This window comes from Myotis daubentonii, chromosome 2, assembly GCF_963259705.1.
Source record: "Myotis daubentonii chromosome 2, mMyoDau2.1, whole genome shotgun sequence".
Classification (NCBI taxonomy): domain Eukaryota; kingdom Metazoa; phylum Chordata; class Mammalia; order Chiroptera; family Vespertilionidae; genus Myotis; species Myotis daubentonii.
The window spans coordinates 36,248,994-36,265,805 of NC_081841.1; the positions used below are offsets into that span (position 1 = coordinate 36,248,994).

The following is a 16,812-nucleotide window of genomic DNA, read 5'->3' on the forward strand; positions in this document are numbered from 1 at the left end:
TTAACTTTTCTAGTCACTATCAAAACTATTTTCCAAAGTGCTTACACCAACTATCATTTCACCAGCTGTGTAGGAAAGAGTTCCAATGTATGAAGGATTAGATAAAATATATGTATAGTGCCAACATGAGGTAGGGGTAAAATAATTAACATATATCAATATCATTCTCTTTCTCACTTATTTCCAAAACCAGAGTTGAAGAATTAAGGAGCCGGTTTCTCTGAGGCAGTTGTAAGAGCAGAGAGCTACACCATGAAGACCGTTTTCTGGTATTATATATTTGGGTGGGTTTTCTTTGTGTGTGTGTGTGTTTTGTGGTATCTGATCAGAGAACTGTATCTTGAATAAATAAGAACAACAATAAAAATACAACTTCTTTTAGAACCTTTAGAAATCCAAAATCGCAAATCAAGTGCAGCAAAAGGTACTGTGAATCTCTTATGAAACATTTAAAAGGAAAGATCAGCCCAGCCAGTGTGGCTCAGTGGTTGAGCATTGACCTATGAACCAGGAGGTCATGATTTGACTCCCAATCAAGGCACATGCACAGGTTGGAGTGTGCAGGACGCAGCCAATCGATGATTCTCTCTCATCATTGATGTTTCTATCTCTCTTTCCTTGTCCCTTCCTCTCTGAAATCAATAAAAACTATTTTAAAAAATAAAAGGAAAGGAAATGTTAGAGAGTAATGAAAAACAACTCTTTTCAAGCCAAACTAAAATGGAACAAGTAAATATTCCACAAGATTTGAATGTCACCATTTTCAGTCACTCACCATGACCTGCTCATCAGAATCAGGTGTGCTGCTTTAGGGTGCTCCCCATAGAGCACAACGTCTATGAGTTGTGTCTATTAAAAGAATACCATTGTGGTAATGGAACGTTTACCTTCAACGTAAGAGGCCTCTCTTCATCTGTGTCTGTAGGAATACTAGTACTGGTTACCCACGTGTTCACCTAAGGTTTACTGCAGGAGTGGGCAATTGAGTCCTGATGATTTAAGAGTCATTTTTAGAAGTTACTAACCTCCTTTCATTCTGAGTGATTGTGCCGTTTTCCAGCTTTTTAACCGTGGTTGCCAGCACTTTATTGGCGTCATTGGCAAAATCTAAGTCTCGCACCTCAGACAGCGGGACAGACACAATGGCGAATGCTTCTTTATCTTCTTTTGTTTGGCAGGTTCCAATCTGCAATGTGGTGGGGTTTGTCCATTCAGATGAGTTGTTTCTTTTTAAACAACCATGCAATGTACTTCAAATACCAATACGCCTTAGTACGGTTTAAGAAATGCAAAACAGGAGTAGATCATGCAAACACATAATTCCCACCCACAACACCTTCTATAAAAGGCGAAAGGAACACAGATTGTCCATGCCCACATCCTGCCTTGTCCCCAAACGCATCCCTATCACACTTGCTCCTTGCTTCCGTTTCAGCAGAGAAAGTGCAGTCCTGGAATCTTCTCCCCTTTCTCCAGGCTGCCCCCACCCTTTGGTATCTGTGCCGCATCCTCCTCAGCCTCACAGCCCTGCCCAAGCCAAGCCACTTAGCTCAGCTACCTAAGCAGCTGGCAGACACGAGAGCGTGATGAAATGAGTTGCAATAATCTCTAATACTGGTGAGGATGGGTTGAAAGAAATATGTCAGTCACCCCTTAATCCTATTCACACAACATTTGGCTGAAAATCAAACCATTTTCAGGAACATTTACCTTCAACATAACAGGCCTCTCTTCATCTGTGTCTATAGGGATACTAGTGCTGGTTACCCATGTGTTGGTACATAAATGTCTTAACCGAACGTAGGAGTTCCTAAAAGCAAAATAATATAAAACGCATTATAAAGTTAGCTCACTTACATATTAACATATTTAATAATTTCATACACAATATGAATACAGATATATTTTAGTCTAGTAATTGACTCAAATATTGATCAGTCAGGTTGAAGGAAAATTTCTGAACTATAGACTCTTTCAATGCATGCAGTATTATTACCTAAGTGTGACCAGCAGTATCAGAATCAACTGAGAACTTGTTAGAAATGCAAATAATTGCCGAAACCGGTTTGGCTTAGTGGATAGAGCGTCGGCCTGTGGACTGAAAGGTCCTAGGTTCGATTCCGGTCAAGGGCATGTACCTGGGTTGCAGGCACATCCCCAGTAGGAGATGTGCAGGAGGCAGCTGATTAATGTTTCTCTCTCATCGATGTTTCTAACTCTCTATCTCTCTCCCTTCCTCTCTGTAAAAAATCAATAAAATATATTTTAAAAAAAGAAAAGAAAGAAATGCAAATTCTGAGGCTTCATCCTCATCCACTGACTCAGGAACTCAGAGGGTAGGCCCAACAATGAGTATTTTAACAGGCTCTCCATGAAATTCTGATAGATGCTAATGTGACAAGCATTGATCAAGTAACCAACTCAGTTAAAACTGCTGACAGCAATCCTTTTTGGGGGGAGAGGGAAGGGTTAATCCTCAGGAGGATATTTTTCTATTGATTTTTGGAAAAAGTGAAGGGAGAGGGAAAGACAGAGAGAAACATCAGTGTGAGACACATCAGACTGGTTGCCTTCTGCACATGCCACAACCAGGGCAGGGATCAAGCCCGCAACCAAGGTATGTGCCCTTGACCGGAATCAAACCCTTACTCTTCAGTCAGCAGGCCAACGCTCTATCCACTGAGCCAAACTGGCTAGGACAGTAGTCCTTTCTGTAGTTTAATCATCTGCATGTAAAAGTATACACCGTTGATCTCATTATTCATGGATTCCACACTTGTTTTAAACAGTTCCCAAACACGGTGCGGTTTACTATACCCAAGAAAATACTCCTGTTAGATAAGCTCATTCAGACATGAGCTGTAGTGCTAACAGCTGTGAGTTCAATGTTAACGAATCAACAACATAGATTAAATAAGGTGTCTTTAAACAGAAATATACATAAAACAAGGTTATGTGTTCAATGACTGCCAAAAATACTGTGACCAGAGGCTCACAGGAACCTAACTGTGTATTTCCCCGATGAGCAATGGCTCAGTAGTTGCTACTTCAGGGTGCTGGGAATAATAAGAATCAACCGTATATGAACTGTGAGAGTGCCTGAGAAAGGACAGCTAGAACTTCTTCCAACTCAAATATCATCCTTGCTAGTGAATCTTCTCTTATCATTTCATGAACATAAATGAGTTGTCAATTAAAAGAGTACCATTGTGGTAAGTCCTCTGCTTTCAAGTTCCTGAGAATTTAGTAGGAAATGTAAGACATACATGAGTCATACAACATGAGACAGAAAGCAATAAAAGAAAGTCAACTAAAATGCCAAGGGCCTCAGAAAAGAGGTTCATTCAACTTCATGGTTCTGCTCATTCAAAAAAGTAAATAAAATAAAGGCTGGTTTTTCAAAAATCATTAAAATAGCAAAATCCAACCATTGTCCAAATCATCAGAAATTTTAAAATAACTGTTTTCCCATCTTCTGCATAGATTTACCCAGGAGATGTTATTTGGATTCACTTGTCTTCCCAACTGTCTTTTAAGCATCTGGGAAGTGTGGGACACATCTTATTCAGCCCTGTGGCTGTTGCCCCTACTCTTACGCCTATCCTTGTTCAATAGATGCTGAGTCAACCTAGATTGCTGGGTCCCAAACTAAAGATACTACACTTACGTATAATTTTATATTTTGCAAGAATTCTGAAAATGAATAACTCCTTCATTTGCCACGCAAATGTGTTGCTATTAAGGTCTCGATATAATCTGAATGTCTAAAACATGAAGGCACTGTAGCATAGTGGTTAAGAGTATAGATTTCTTAGTTCCCACACTTCAGGATCCAATACCTGGATAATGATTTTAAAAAGTAAAGCCTGCATCCCACAACCTAAACTCTGGCTGCACTGGTCAGAGCACAGAGATCCCTGTGCTACCCAGGTGATTACAATATACAGTCAACTTGAAAAGCCCTGCTCTGTCTCTCGTTCCTTATTTGTAAGTGTGCTGCCAGGATTAAATAAGGACTTGGCAGGGCTTAGCACTTAGAAAGTGCTCAAGAGCTTTAGCATAAGTGTAGTTATTATTAAGTGTTCATTAACATGAGCTTTAATATAATTAATGACAAACGAATCTGTTCATACAAAACTCGGTTCTACACTGAGAAAGGCTTCAAAAGTTCTACTAAATAGTAATAGATTAACGCTTTCAGATAAAGCAAGGCTCAGGGATTTGTCATGGGTCTATGCACTTTAGAGTGAGAGCTTTTCATCACTTCCTTAAGCAAACTTTCTTGGTTAGAGTTCAAGAAGGACTCCATTTTGCTTTTAAATTTAAAAGGATGAAAGTCTTATGAGGATTAAGATCCCATACTGAGAAGAGAAGGCAGGAGGCCTGGGTCAGGTAACACCTTCAGAGGGAATCTCTTTACAGGCCAGCAGAACACAGACGAGTGAGGTACACCTCGCAGGAAGCCAAGATCTGGCAATATTTCTCCTGAAGGAGAACAACCACGAAAGCCTCTGGGAAGTTCAAGGAGCAGTGTTCCTCAGCAGTGTTAGAACGGCAGCGTTCTAAACTCCCTGAAAGCAACCTATAATGTCCGCATTTTGTGTAAGTACCATAAGTCTCACCACTGTCATGTGACCAAGGCCAAGTACCATAATGCTCTATCAAGGACAATTTAGAACCATCCACTAGACATAATAACATGGGCAAGACTCATCTATGCATCTAAAGCAGCGATTTTCAACTGGCGTGCCACAAGAAATTTTTAAAACATGCACCAGCTGACCTCTTTTCCCTTACACTGTCCAACAGAAAAATGACAACAGCCAACACAACAATAGCTGTCTAGCGTGAATGAAATCAAATTAGACCTATTTTTCTGTCAGATCGGGAAAAAAATATGATATATTTTTTGGTGTGAAACAGAATTTTAGTAATTAGTTTGTGTGCCATGAGATGAAAAAGGTTGTAAATCGCTTATCTAAGAGAGTGCATCATAATATTATTGATGGAAGGTAGACAGGTGTAGGCAAAAGAGGTTTACTAAAGTAATCAAATACAAGCAAAAGAATGTAAGATATTTTCTTACATTAAGTTCTGGCTACCACATTACCAATCCTCCTCCCTCTTCCTCTTGCTCACTTAGGTCCAACTTGTCTCCGAGCTGGCCCTTCAGAATACTTGGTAAATTTCAAGATGTTTCCATTTCATATTCCTGCTGCTTACAACACTCCTAATATAGAGGACTGATCCCTGAAATCATTCAGATAGTTTCTCAAATGTCCTAAATCAGAGGCCATTTCTGAATACTCATACATAATAGAACTCTCTCCAAACTCTGCATTATTTCAAAGCATTTTCATTACCCGACCTTATATTTAATGTTTGTATATCACCTCTCTCCCTCATTTAAATTTAAGTGAATAACCAGTGTGTTCAGGGTTGTCTTCCCAAAGCCAAGTGCAATGCCTAGAATTTAATTGATGTTCAATAAAGATTTGTTGACTGACTAAATGAATAAACGAATTAATGAAAGCTATCTGGGATTTAACATAATAAAAATAAATTATATCAATATTAATAGAAAGCTTCTAGATTATTATTCATTTTAGTAACCAAAATCCATACAAGCAACAATAAATGATTGGTATAAATTTTTCAGAATTCCTTTGGTCAAGCACATTTTAATTATTTACAAAAATAAAGCAAACTATGTTAACCTACTCACAAAAGAGGCATGATTTGTTACATACTTGTTCTTCACTTATGCTCTCTCCCTTTATATCACAAAAATTATATAAGATTATGGTTTTAATATTTTACCTTTCAGTGAATTTATTCAAAGAAACACTATCCCTTAACCATGACTTATTTTCTTACCTAGGAACCAGGCAGTCCGCTCTCTGAAGAGTGGTGGCATCCAGTTCAAAAAGGGACGCAATGTCATTCCCATGTGGGACCGAGACCAAGGTGTACATGATCTTCTCCCCTGCCTGGCGTTTCTTCTTCGACGTTGGAAGATCTCCATCTCTCTGTTGAGCAGATGCAAGACTATTTACTTTCATCAGATTTCTAACTAAACTCTCCAGTTATCTGGGATATAAGGTTTAAATCTGCATGTTATTTCTTCATTGGGTTACAGTGATGTATATTTCACATGAACCAAAAATAGCAGGTCAGGCCGGACAGCCTTTGAGGCAATTATTATCAACAGTGCTAAGCCTCACACCCCTGGAGGGGTGGCAGGATCTGGGCAGATTATCCGGGCACCGAAAGTCACATTAGTTATGTTCTCTTCCTTTACTAACCCTATTTACACAGTAGTAATTTTGACCATTCCACATTTAAAACAAACACAAGGAAGAACTAGTGTGTTGAGTCATAGATGTCATAAGTCAAAGAGTAAGCATGACAGTGTTTCATAGCTCCTGCCTAAATCCAAAACCATAAACGGGACATTAACCTGGAGAGAAGGAGAATCACCCACAACATTCCCTTTCAATTCATTGGCTTGTTCCATTAGAACCAAGAACATACTATACAAGCACATGAAGTGAAATAAAGTGAGACCTTCACAAATAAAAGCCTTCTTGATGATGTGACACTCAGCCAATATTTCTAGGTCACCCTTACCATTTTAGCAGGCAACCACACAAGATTGATGATTAGGTATTTCTACTTGAACTTCCCCACGTCCCAATCCTCCGTGGAAGAATTTGATGCACAAGAAACCAAAACATAATATAAGTGTGGTAATTAAGTACATAAATGTAATTACTTATACACATTTATTGAAACAAATTAAATTTTAAAATGAGAGACAGAGAAAGAGAACACCATTTTGTACCATCACAGGAAGCTGCTCAAAAGGCAAACAAATGCAGTCCATATCCAAACACAAGCATTTGTTTAATGGCTGCTATGAAAATGAAATATTACACCTGATCATTGCAAAACATTCACTTGCATTTCCATCCCAAGATTGTGAATAGCATGTTCCTTGCACCAGAAACTGCCAGGGTTTTGCTTTGAACCTAGAACTACTCTAAAAAAATAGTGTCTATTAAAAACTCCAGAGTCAAGGAAATATTTGTAAATCATATATCTGAAAAGAGAATTATATCCAGAATATATAAAGAACACTTACAACTCAATCGTAAAAAGACAATCCAATTAAAAATTGAGCAAAGGATTTTAATACACATTTCTCCATAGGAGACATACAAATGGACAAAAAGACCATGCTATGATGCTCAGCATCATTACTAATTAGTTAAATGGACAAGGGCAGCTATAATCAAAGAGACAGACACTGACAACTATTGGTGAGGGTGTAGAGAAATCATAACACTCATGGACCACAGAAAAACTTGTACATGAATGTTGGTAGCAGCATTATTTATAACAGCCAAAACGTAGAAAGAACCCAAATGTCTATCAAATGATAAATGGATAAACAAAATGTGGTATATGCACACTGGAATATTATTCGGTCATAAAAAAAAGAATGAAATACAGATACATTCTACAACTTACATGAACCTTGAAAACACTGTGCTAAGTGAAAGAAGCCAGACCCAAAAAGCCACATATTGTATGAGTCCATATATGAAGTGTCCAGAATAGGCAACTCCATAGCGACAGTAGATCTGTGATTGCCAGGGCCTAGGGGGGAGGGGGAATGTAACAAATATAGCTCTTTGAGGGGATGGTAACCGTCCTCTCACCATTGCCGAGAGTCGATGCAACAAATTAGCATTCCAGGCTTTTTGGAGGAATCCCATATGTCTAAAAGGAATAAGTGTCATCTAATTTCCTAAGCCCTGCACACCCATCTTATAATTATAATTTAGCTTTTAGCCGAAACCGGTTTGGCTCAGTGGATAGAGCGTCGGCCTGCAGACTGAGGGGGTCCCAGGTTCGATTCCGGTAGAGGGCATGTACCTGGGTGGCGGGCATATCCCCTGTAGGAGATGTGCAGGAGGCAGCTGATCGATGTTTCTCTCTCATCGATGTTTCTGGCTCTCTGTCTCTCTCTCTTCCTCTCTGGAAAATCAATAAAATATATTTAATAAATAAATAAATATAATTTAGCTTTTAATATAGATTTTCCTTCAAAGAAAATGCATTAACTGATCCAATGATCTAGATATACCTAGCAATTGAAAGTTGGCATTGTGGTTTATACATCAGTCATCTGTGAGTTCATTTAGCAAGAGCCGATATACCTGTATGCACCCACTTTTTTCAATGCTAATGAAATGAATTTTCTAGACTTATAAAAAGAAAGCAGATCCAGGTTCCTTGAGATGGCCCTCCTACCCAATCCTCCTTGGTAACATCTCCCAGTTGGGGTCCCAACAAAAGTAGTCAGAGACCTATTTTACACTGAACAATAAAAATCTTTTCCAAGCATAGAAAAACCTCACTTCTTGGGGCTAATTTTAAAAGGTCACTCTGAATTACTCACTATTTAAGACCCAATTTTAATTACATAGGATAAGAGGAATGTACTATTGTACCACTAAATAATTTACTTAGGTCCTTGGAGGAAAAAGCTTTAATGAATAGATAAGTTGCGTTTATAAATAGCCTAATAATTGTTAGTGTGAATAAGAGCTTTTAACCTGTTAAGAAATTTTTAAAGAGTGCTGCATTCTTAAATTTTCTGCTTCCAATCTCTTTCACTCTGTGAATTTGCTTAAACTCTCCTTCGGAAACAGTTTGACAGTAAAATTCAAGCCAGCCCCTCAAAATTTTTAAAGAGTAAAATATAAATAATGAGCTATAAGTATACAAGTTTTAAATGTATGGCTCAAGCTTCATTGTACAAGAAAATCGGTCATATATTTCTATAACACAAAGACAGTTCTGCTCAAAATGATGTGCTTGTGGCTTTTGTATATAAACCCACATCATTTTTTAAGTAAGAAAAAGACACAAAAGCACTAGCTCCCCACAGAGAACTACAGAAGCCCAGTGCCCTCCCTCTGGCATCATGAGGATCCATGAAGGTACAGCCGAGCTTAGACAGGTGTTAAATTTAACATCAGCTGGCTACCCAAAACACTCCATTTAGGGAATGCAGGGCCTCGGAAAATTAACCTTGTCTGCTGGGCTCTTATAAAACCCGCATTTTCACTTGGAAGAGAAGGCATGCAGCCTCCCGGGTTATAGGAGGTGAAAATCCCTTATGAAAATCAGGCCCAGGAAACTCATGGCCTGCCTGGCTCCCCTGCCTGTCCTGGGACTGCCGGTGGCAGCACAGCAGTTAGCCTCCTGTAACACCTTCTCTGTTGACTCATTTGTGAGTCATCGGATTGTTAGCAGAGACATCACGTTGCAATTCTGCTGTCAGGAGCCAGAGACATTCTGTAAGAAACAATGTATGCGTTTGCAGGGCTGATTCAGACCTGTGTGAGGCCACAGCAGCATAATGATGTGCAGGCATCTGTGTTTCTGTTCAGACCCTCGGGGGCTCTGCCTGCTGGCTTTATGTAACAGACACCATCCTGCCATTTAAAGCTGCAGACACTTCTTTTGCCATGGTTCCTCAACAATCTGTTATTCTCAAACTAAACCCTAGTAGGACCTCTTTTTCTTTTCCTTATCACACTACCATTGATGAATATATAGTAAAACTCAAGGAAATGTGGTGGTCTTCTTTCAGAATCTGGTACCCACCAACCCACCCACCACCCCCCCCCAAAAAAAAAAAATTCTACAGAATAGAATTTTCAAGTATATTTCAGCAAAGTTTCATAGTTCCTAGAACATTTTTGTTTCTGTATGTTTATGCACAAAGACTGATGATTTTCACCCTAACCGGTCTGGCTCAGCGGACAGAGCTTTGGCCCATGGACTGAAGGGGTCCAGGTTCGATTCTGGTCAAAGGCTTGCACCAAGGTTGTGGGCTCGATCCCCAGTAGGGGTGTGCAGGAGGCAGCTGATCGATGTTTCTCTCTCATCGATGTTTCTAACTCTTTATCCCTCTCCCTTCCTCTCTGTAAAATCAATAAAAATATATTTTTTAAAAAGACTGATGGTTCTCAACAGGAAGAAGTCTGGCCCCCAAGAGGGCATTTGGCAATTTCCAGATACACTTAGAGTTCTGCAGCTTGGGACAGGGGGAGCCCCTGCTGGCATCCAGTGAGTATAGAGCCCATGGAGGCTGATGAATATCCCACAATGCAAAGGAAAGCCCCCCACGACAAAGAATCATCGGGCCTAAGACATCAGTATTGCTGAGATCAAGAATCCTCAGCACAGACAAAAGACGCTCCCTTGAAAATATCAGATCACGTCCCACATAAATATGGTCATGTTGAAATGCGCGGTGCCACTCCCCAAAACCCCCTTCCAGGAGCCATTTGAAGGAATGAGCGGACTTTCAAGGAGAAGAAACGAATGACTGTCAGGTTCCCGGCCGGGCTTGACACAGCTCCAGTGTTTACAGAGTCCCTGTGGATGCCACACATTTGTAAGATTGGAAATAATAGGCTCTTTTGTAGAATAAATACAGCAATTTGGGTCTTAATGGGAGCTCTGACACACATCACCTCATTTCAGCAGCACCATGCATTAACCTTTGACACTTCAAACATGGAAGGCAGCGTTTTGATACAGGTTGATAAATTACAGGAAAAATATTAACTGGATATTAAACAGACAACACAGGGAAAATTAGGAAAGAAAATAATTAGCACAGTCACAGTGAACCCAGTGGTCCTGGAGCCCAGATCTGAGGTGAGAGAGAACTCTGTTCTGCTTTGGGAAATTGGTTTCATTTTTCATAGGTGAAACTCGAACTGCTCCTTTGTGTTTTTTTTACACAGAAACGTAATTATTGCTAGGTGGTAAATGCTCTATAAAATGAGGAGCCATATTGTTAGCTTTATTGTTCCATATTCTAGGTTTTATTTACTTTCAAGCTGGGGATTTTTGGAGAGGAAAAGAATAGAATGAGATGCCTCCATTTGGATGTGTCTCTGAGATGACAGATGACATCCAGTCATAAAGTCCCACAGCAAAGGCAGAACCACCTGTGTGACCTGCAATTAGAGTATTGCTCTAACAAAAGAGTGCTCTTTCTCACCTTTAGAGGTGAATAAGAAATTATATTCCAGAATCAAAAGAAAAAAAAACTATCACGTCTAAGTAAAAGCTTAACTAACCCAAAGAGTGAACTTCATCATGGATTTATTACTTATATTCTTTATGCTGCTCCATAAACCTTCATACGCTCTATTCTCCCACTCGGCTCTGCCCAGAATTATTAGCAGCACCACCAAATAGTATGAAGCTGAAAGGAGATGAACTCAGAAATTCAATTCAATTCAATTGCACTATTTGAAGCTTTGATATGATGCCCTTTGAGTAACACACTTTAGAATATCAGAAAAATTAGTCATCTAGTTATTTGATGCTTCAATGTCCCCCTGTAAGTAGAACACAGATTACCCCGAATAAAAAAAAAAAGATAGTCCTACTATCCTATTTAAACATAATGCCATAATTCCATTTCTCCTGCCTAATTTCTTTTCAATTCCGAAAACTAAATCAAGACCCACCATATCTCTCAGATGCTAGCTGTCTTCAGCGTTCAATCACAAATGGCCTTCAAGTTGCTAGAAATCTCCCTAAATATCCACTAGTAGACACCTTATAATCTAAGCCATATCGTTCATCTTTTCCCTTTTAGCTTTGATCCACAGCCTCTACTCAGAGACTCTCCTTCAGAGACCCTAGTCTTGAAATTTCCTATTAACTTTTCAATTTGTTCATATAAAATACAAACAATATGTTTGGGATTTGTTGGGGGTGAGGGAGGGGAGAACAATTCTACTCACCACATTTTTTCCTTCATTTTGGTCATCTCGATAATCAGGATTAAGCTAAAAAACAAACAAACAAAAAAACTAGTTTTAACTGCTATTAAAAACACATTAACAAGATCTATGACCTTTAATTCAGTTCACTATTGTACCCTTAACTAAGTATAATATGAAAAGAAGCTAAGAAAGAAACCATTAGCCGGAGCTCCAATGGCGCAATCGGTTAGCCCGCGGTACTTAATAAGAAACCATTAGCAAATATTACAATTTAAAACCTCACCTTCAAACTTCAGTTGAAGGAGACAGGAGCTAAACTGCCAGGTGTATGGGCTTTACTTATAAGAAGAGCTGACATCTTTGAACTGGTGAGAGCTGACAATCCCACCTCGTCTGAGGAAGCATTCAAGAGAGTTCATTTTACACACCACAAATTCTACCACTGACTAATAACTCAGGCACCGGTTCTTAAAAATACAGCAAAGGAAAGTTTTAACAATGAGTCAAGATCATGCTCCACATGCTATACACACAAGAAAAGGAAACTGAGCAAAAGGGGAGAAATATATCAGATATGTGGGCTAATAATGCATGAGGACTTTTGAAACAAACAACAGCGTGTGTCTGTGGGCTTGGACTGTGGAGCTTAGTGTCATTCCAATAAGGATGAATTCTGCACATGTGTTGTCTCTCAGGCTGCAATGTGTTCTTTTAATAATTAATAAAGGGTTGCTGCTTCAGTGAATTTATTAAAGTGATAATAATAGTGAGGATGAGGAGAAGGTTGAGGAGGAAAAGGAGGAAAAAGAGAAGCCACCCAAATAAATCTCTGGCTATATAAATTCACCAATATTAACTAAAGGCCAAATAAATATATGCTTCAATGTATGTTGTAATTATACTGTTGCTTTCCTTCTCTGAATATAATACGAGCAGTAATTATTAACATAAGTAAACTAAGGATAAATTGAAAAAAAATGTATTTCTAGAAAAGAAGATAAAAGACATGGTCATATGGAGATTCCTGAATATTTTACTACTTTAAAGAAAATATTTCCTTATGTTAACAATAAATTATAAATCTGGCATTGGAGAGAAAGACCTAATATACTATCCAATCATTTATCCAATAAATATTAATAGAGCATCTATGATGGGTAAAGTACAGTGGTATATGGTATTTTAGGAAAAACAAAGAGAATATGGTCCCTGATCATAAGACCATACAATCTAGGAGGAGAAATAAGACATAAATACAGTTAGCCTAAATACAAAATAGAATGTGGCAAGAGATATAAGATAGGAATGAATAATTTATAAGTAATACAGGTCAGAAGAAGGAGGAATCTGTGGCTGGAAAATTTACTCAAGAATAAATGGATGCCCTGGCCGGTGGTTCAATGGTTAGAGCATCCGCCTGCGCATCAAAAGGGTCTCCAGTTGAATTCCCAGTCAAGAGTACATACCTGGATTGCAGGTTCAATCACAGGCCCCCGTCAGGGCGAATGTGGGAGGCAACCAATCTATCTGTCTCTTTCACATCTCCTCTTCTCTCTCTCTCTCTCTCTCTCTCTCTCTCTCTCTCTCTCTCTCGCTCTCTCTCTCTCTCTCTCTCTCTCCCTTTCTCTCTTTAAAATCAAATTTAAAAAAAAACAACAGACTACATTCATGGAGAAGGTAACATTTGAGAAAAGCCTTGAAGGATGGGCAGAACTGTACACTGACAAAGAAGGAAAGAAGGAGTGAAGCAAACAGGCAGTGCAAGGGAGTGAGTGCCATGTAGGTGAGAAGATGAGATTTGCTCAGAGAAGACCCATAAATGTCACTTAAGCAATACCTTTTTATGCTTTTAAAGGTTACTCCTTCCTCCTTATAATTATCCCATTAGAAGTGATACTTAACCGCACTTTACAGAGGAGGCCCTGGGATACATCAAGGGAAGTACTTGTGTAAAGCCTCACCGCTGGTGAGTGGCAGGGTGATTTGGAAGCACTGGTCTGAGGGTCCCGAGGCTACATCTTTTAGTTCCAACAGTGTGGCTCCCTCCCTGCCTCCGAAGGAGGAGTGGTGTGGCCCAAGGTGGGAAGGAAGACCAGCACAGACCAACGGGGACTGGAAGCCACAGGCTAACAGGTTTGCATCTTCAGAACAATTCTCAATATCCTTGGGAAGACATTTGCAGAAACAAGACATTAAACATCCTCAACTGGCCATGGAGACAGAGGATGAAAGAGTCAAAGTAGCCAAGGCTGGAGTAAGAAGTGGTAGAGAGCCGACAAAAATAGCAGTGCTGACATGGGAAGGAGAAAACACGGATACAGAAGATTTTACAGAGACAGTAACACCTAAAGGTGTAAACTGAGAGAGAAAAATATGTTTATCATGACTCTCAAGTTTGTAACCCTGAACTAAGAAAATTCACCCATGCAGGGATATAATTCAATCTTAGTTTCAATGGCAGTGGGACATCTGAGATCAAATTAATGGACCACTAAAGCCATGAGAGTGAGTGACATCAAGAGAATACACAGAACAAACACTCACTGCTAACCTCTGAAGGGAGTTCTCATTTAAATGGCCAAAGAGGACTAGAAAAAAAGTCACGTAGAGAATGTCACGTCAGTATAGAAAAGTGGCAGAGAGAGAGTATAGGAACACCTAGGCAGTGAAAGTCATGGTCATACCACAATCAAATGAAAGACAACTGCAACTTCCATCTAACACAATAGCAAGAAACAGACCGAAAGCATGTAAGTTCAAAAGGAAAATGTTACTTTTTAATAATAAAATGTTATTTATTCTATTACTCTTATACATGACAGTAAAGTCATTAAGTTATCATGTGTGTATTTTTAAATGTTCATATATGTATATTCCTCTTTCTAATTACTGGCCTTTCAGAGCCAATCTATTATTCTGATTAATAAGTCTTAAACAAAGAAGAGAAGAATAACATTTACTAAATGCTTATATGTGCCAGGCACAATTTATATTTTGATATATAATTTTTACTTGATATATAATATATAATATCTGCTATATAAATATTTGTGTATATAGGATCAGGTATGTATGTTCTATTGTCTTTATGTATATATACATACCTATACACATACATACAAACCCTGCTCTCCAGATAAACTTAGGGATATTTAAAACTACAGCCATAATATTGATAAGATCCTATGCCAATGTACAGGATCTTGAATACTGTTTTAACTAATTAATTAAATCCAAAGGCCATTGCATATTTAGGAAATAAGTATTTACTGCCACCTGGTGGAAGTTTTGCCTTCCTTCAAACAAATAAGTTAAAAAGGCAATATAAAAATCTTTAACCAGTAAAATTATTTTGCACTGCCCGAATCTATCCTGCTTTAGTAATATTCAAAGAAAGAAGGTGTAGAAAGCAGCAGATCAGAAATTGTGATGCCTCATTTATAATTCTTCCCACTATTTACTGAGGCTCCCTTATTATGATATTCAAAATATAATAAAATTACTTTCTCCCCCAGAGATATAGCTGTTAACTCTCCTGTACCAATAGGTGACAAGAGTAAAAGATCTATGGCAAACTGGCAATGAGTGTGCTGACAACTGACAATTGTGCTGTGTATGTCTGTCTTCCTTCCCCTCAGTTCACCTAATGACATGAATGGCCCACAGAAACTGATATTATAGGGAAAGAACTGAACCATAATGCAGTCCCTGGTGAAGTCACAAATATATTATCTCATTCATAATTTAATACTTTATTCCACATTTTGTCCACGGCTTTATAGCATTGTGTATTTCTCCAAAACAAATCTTGAATTCTATAAAGCAATACTGTTGGAATCTCTAAATTGAATAAGGGTCCATTTCTAAACCCCGACTTACTTTAGTATCTATGATATTGTGAATTATAATAAAAAATATATATTTGGTCTTCAGCTCCTTTCCTAGCACAGAGCTTCTAAAACCCTTGGAATTTCCTAGGTTGTGAGAGAGATAAAGGTGTCTTTTGTAACACTAAAAAGATGACTTTGGAATCCCCCTAGGCAACCTAAGGATGGAGGCTATGATTGCAGGGTTGGGACTTTACAAGGCAGAATGGTGACTTGTTCACCAATGGCCAATGATTTAATCAATCATCTACACTAATAAAAGAGAAACATGCAAATTAACCTTCACTCCCTCACTACGCTACACCCACCAGCCCATCAGAGCGACTATGCAAATTAACCCAACAAAGATGGCGGTTAATTTGCATATGCAGGTGCTGAGCAAGACTAAAGACGACTGAAGATGGCAGCTGCCATGGAGCTGGAGTGAGCAGGAGGCTTGGGTTGCTCCCTGCGACAGAGGAAGCTGGCCCTGTACTCTGCTCAAGGAGTGGCTGGGGGCCTGGTTAACCTGCCCTGAGCTCCACTCAAGGAGGGGCTGGGGGCCTGGTTCACCGGGGGCAACCCAGGCTTCGAGTTCACCCTGGGCTCTGCTGGAGGAGCTGGAAAAAAAAAAAGGAGGGGCTGGGAGCAGCCGGAGCAAAGAAGCCAAGCCTCACTGCTGCGGCTGGACCAAAGGCCTGGGTCCCGGGTGCTGGAGGAAAACCAGTGCCGGCAGCCAGGGGAAGGAAGGCCTATTGCGCAAATCTTCGTGCAACAGGCCACTAGTCCTATATAATAAAAGCGTAACATGCAAATGGACCGAACGGTGGAACGACTGGTTGGCAGGGGGCGGGGCGAGCGAGCAGGTGGCGCCAGGCCAACCAAGGCATGTGCCAGCGGGCAGAGGGAGGGTATGGCAATAGGGTGGAGGGACGGTGACCAGCAGCAGGGCAATGGGGGCCAGCACCATCCCCTGATCAGCCCGCCAGTCATCTCCCACAGTGGGAGGAGCCATCAGTTGGACATCCTCTGAGGGCTCCCAGACTGCAAGAGGGTGCAGGCCGGGCTGAGGGACCCCCCTGAGTGCACATATTTTTGTGCATCAGGCCTCTAGCAAC

The 16,812-nt window shown here is 39.7% G+C and overlaps 1 protein-coding gene across 8 annotated transcripts in view; it reads right to left on the bottom strand.

Annotated features, from left to right (window-relative positions):
- Window positions 1-16,812, bottom strand: part of ITPR2 (inositol 1,4,5-trisphosphate receptor type 2) — a 439,774-nt gene that overhangs the window by 312,985 nt on the left and 109,977 nt on the right. For 7 of the 8 annotated variants that reach the window (XM_059682415.1, XM_059682414.1, XM_059682412.1 and 4 more), the window contains 4 exons: window positions 11,847-11,891; window positions 5,878-6,029; window positions 1,711-1,810; window positions 1,026-1,186 (listed from right to left, as the gene is read on the bottom strand). In XM_059682415.1, coding sequence (XP_059538398.1) covers window positions 1,026-1,186; window positions 1,711-1,810; window positions 5,878-6,029; window positions 11,847-11,891 — 458 coding nt within the window. Of the gene's footprint in view, window positions 1-1,025; window positions 1,187-1,710; window positions 1,811-5,877; window positions 6,030-11,846; window positions 11,892-16,812 lie in introns of those variants that run through there. The other variant, XM_059682419.1, reaches the window with a different exon arrangement.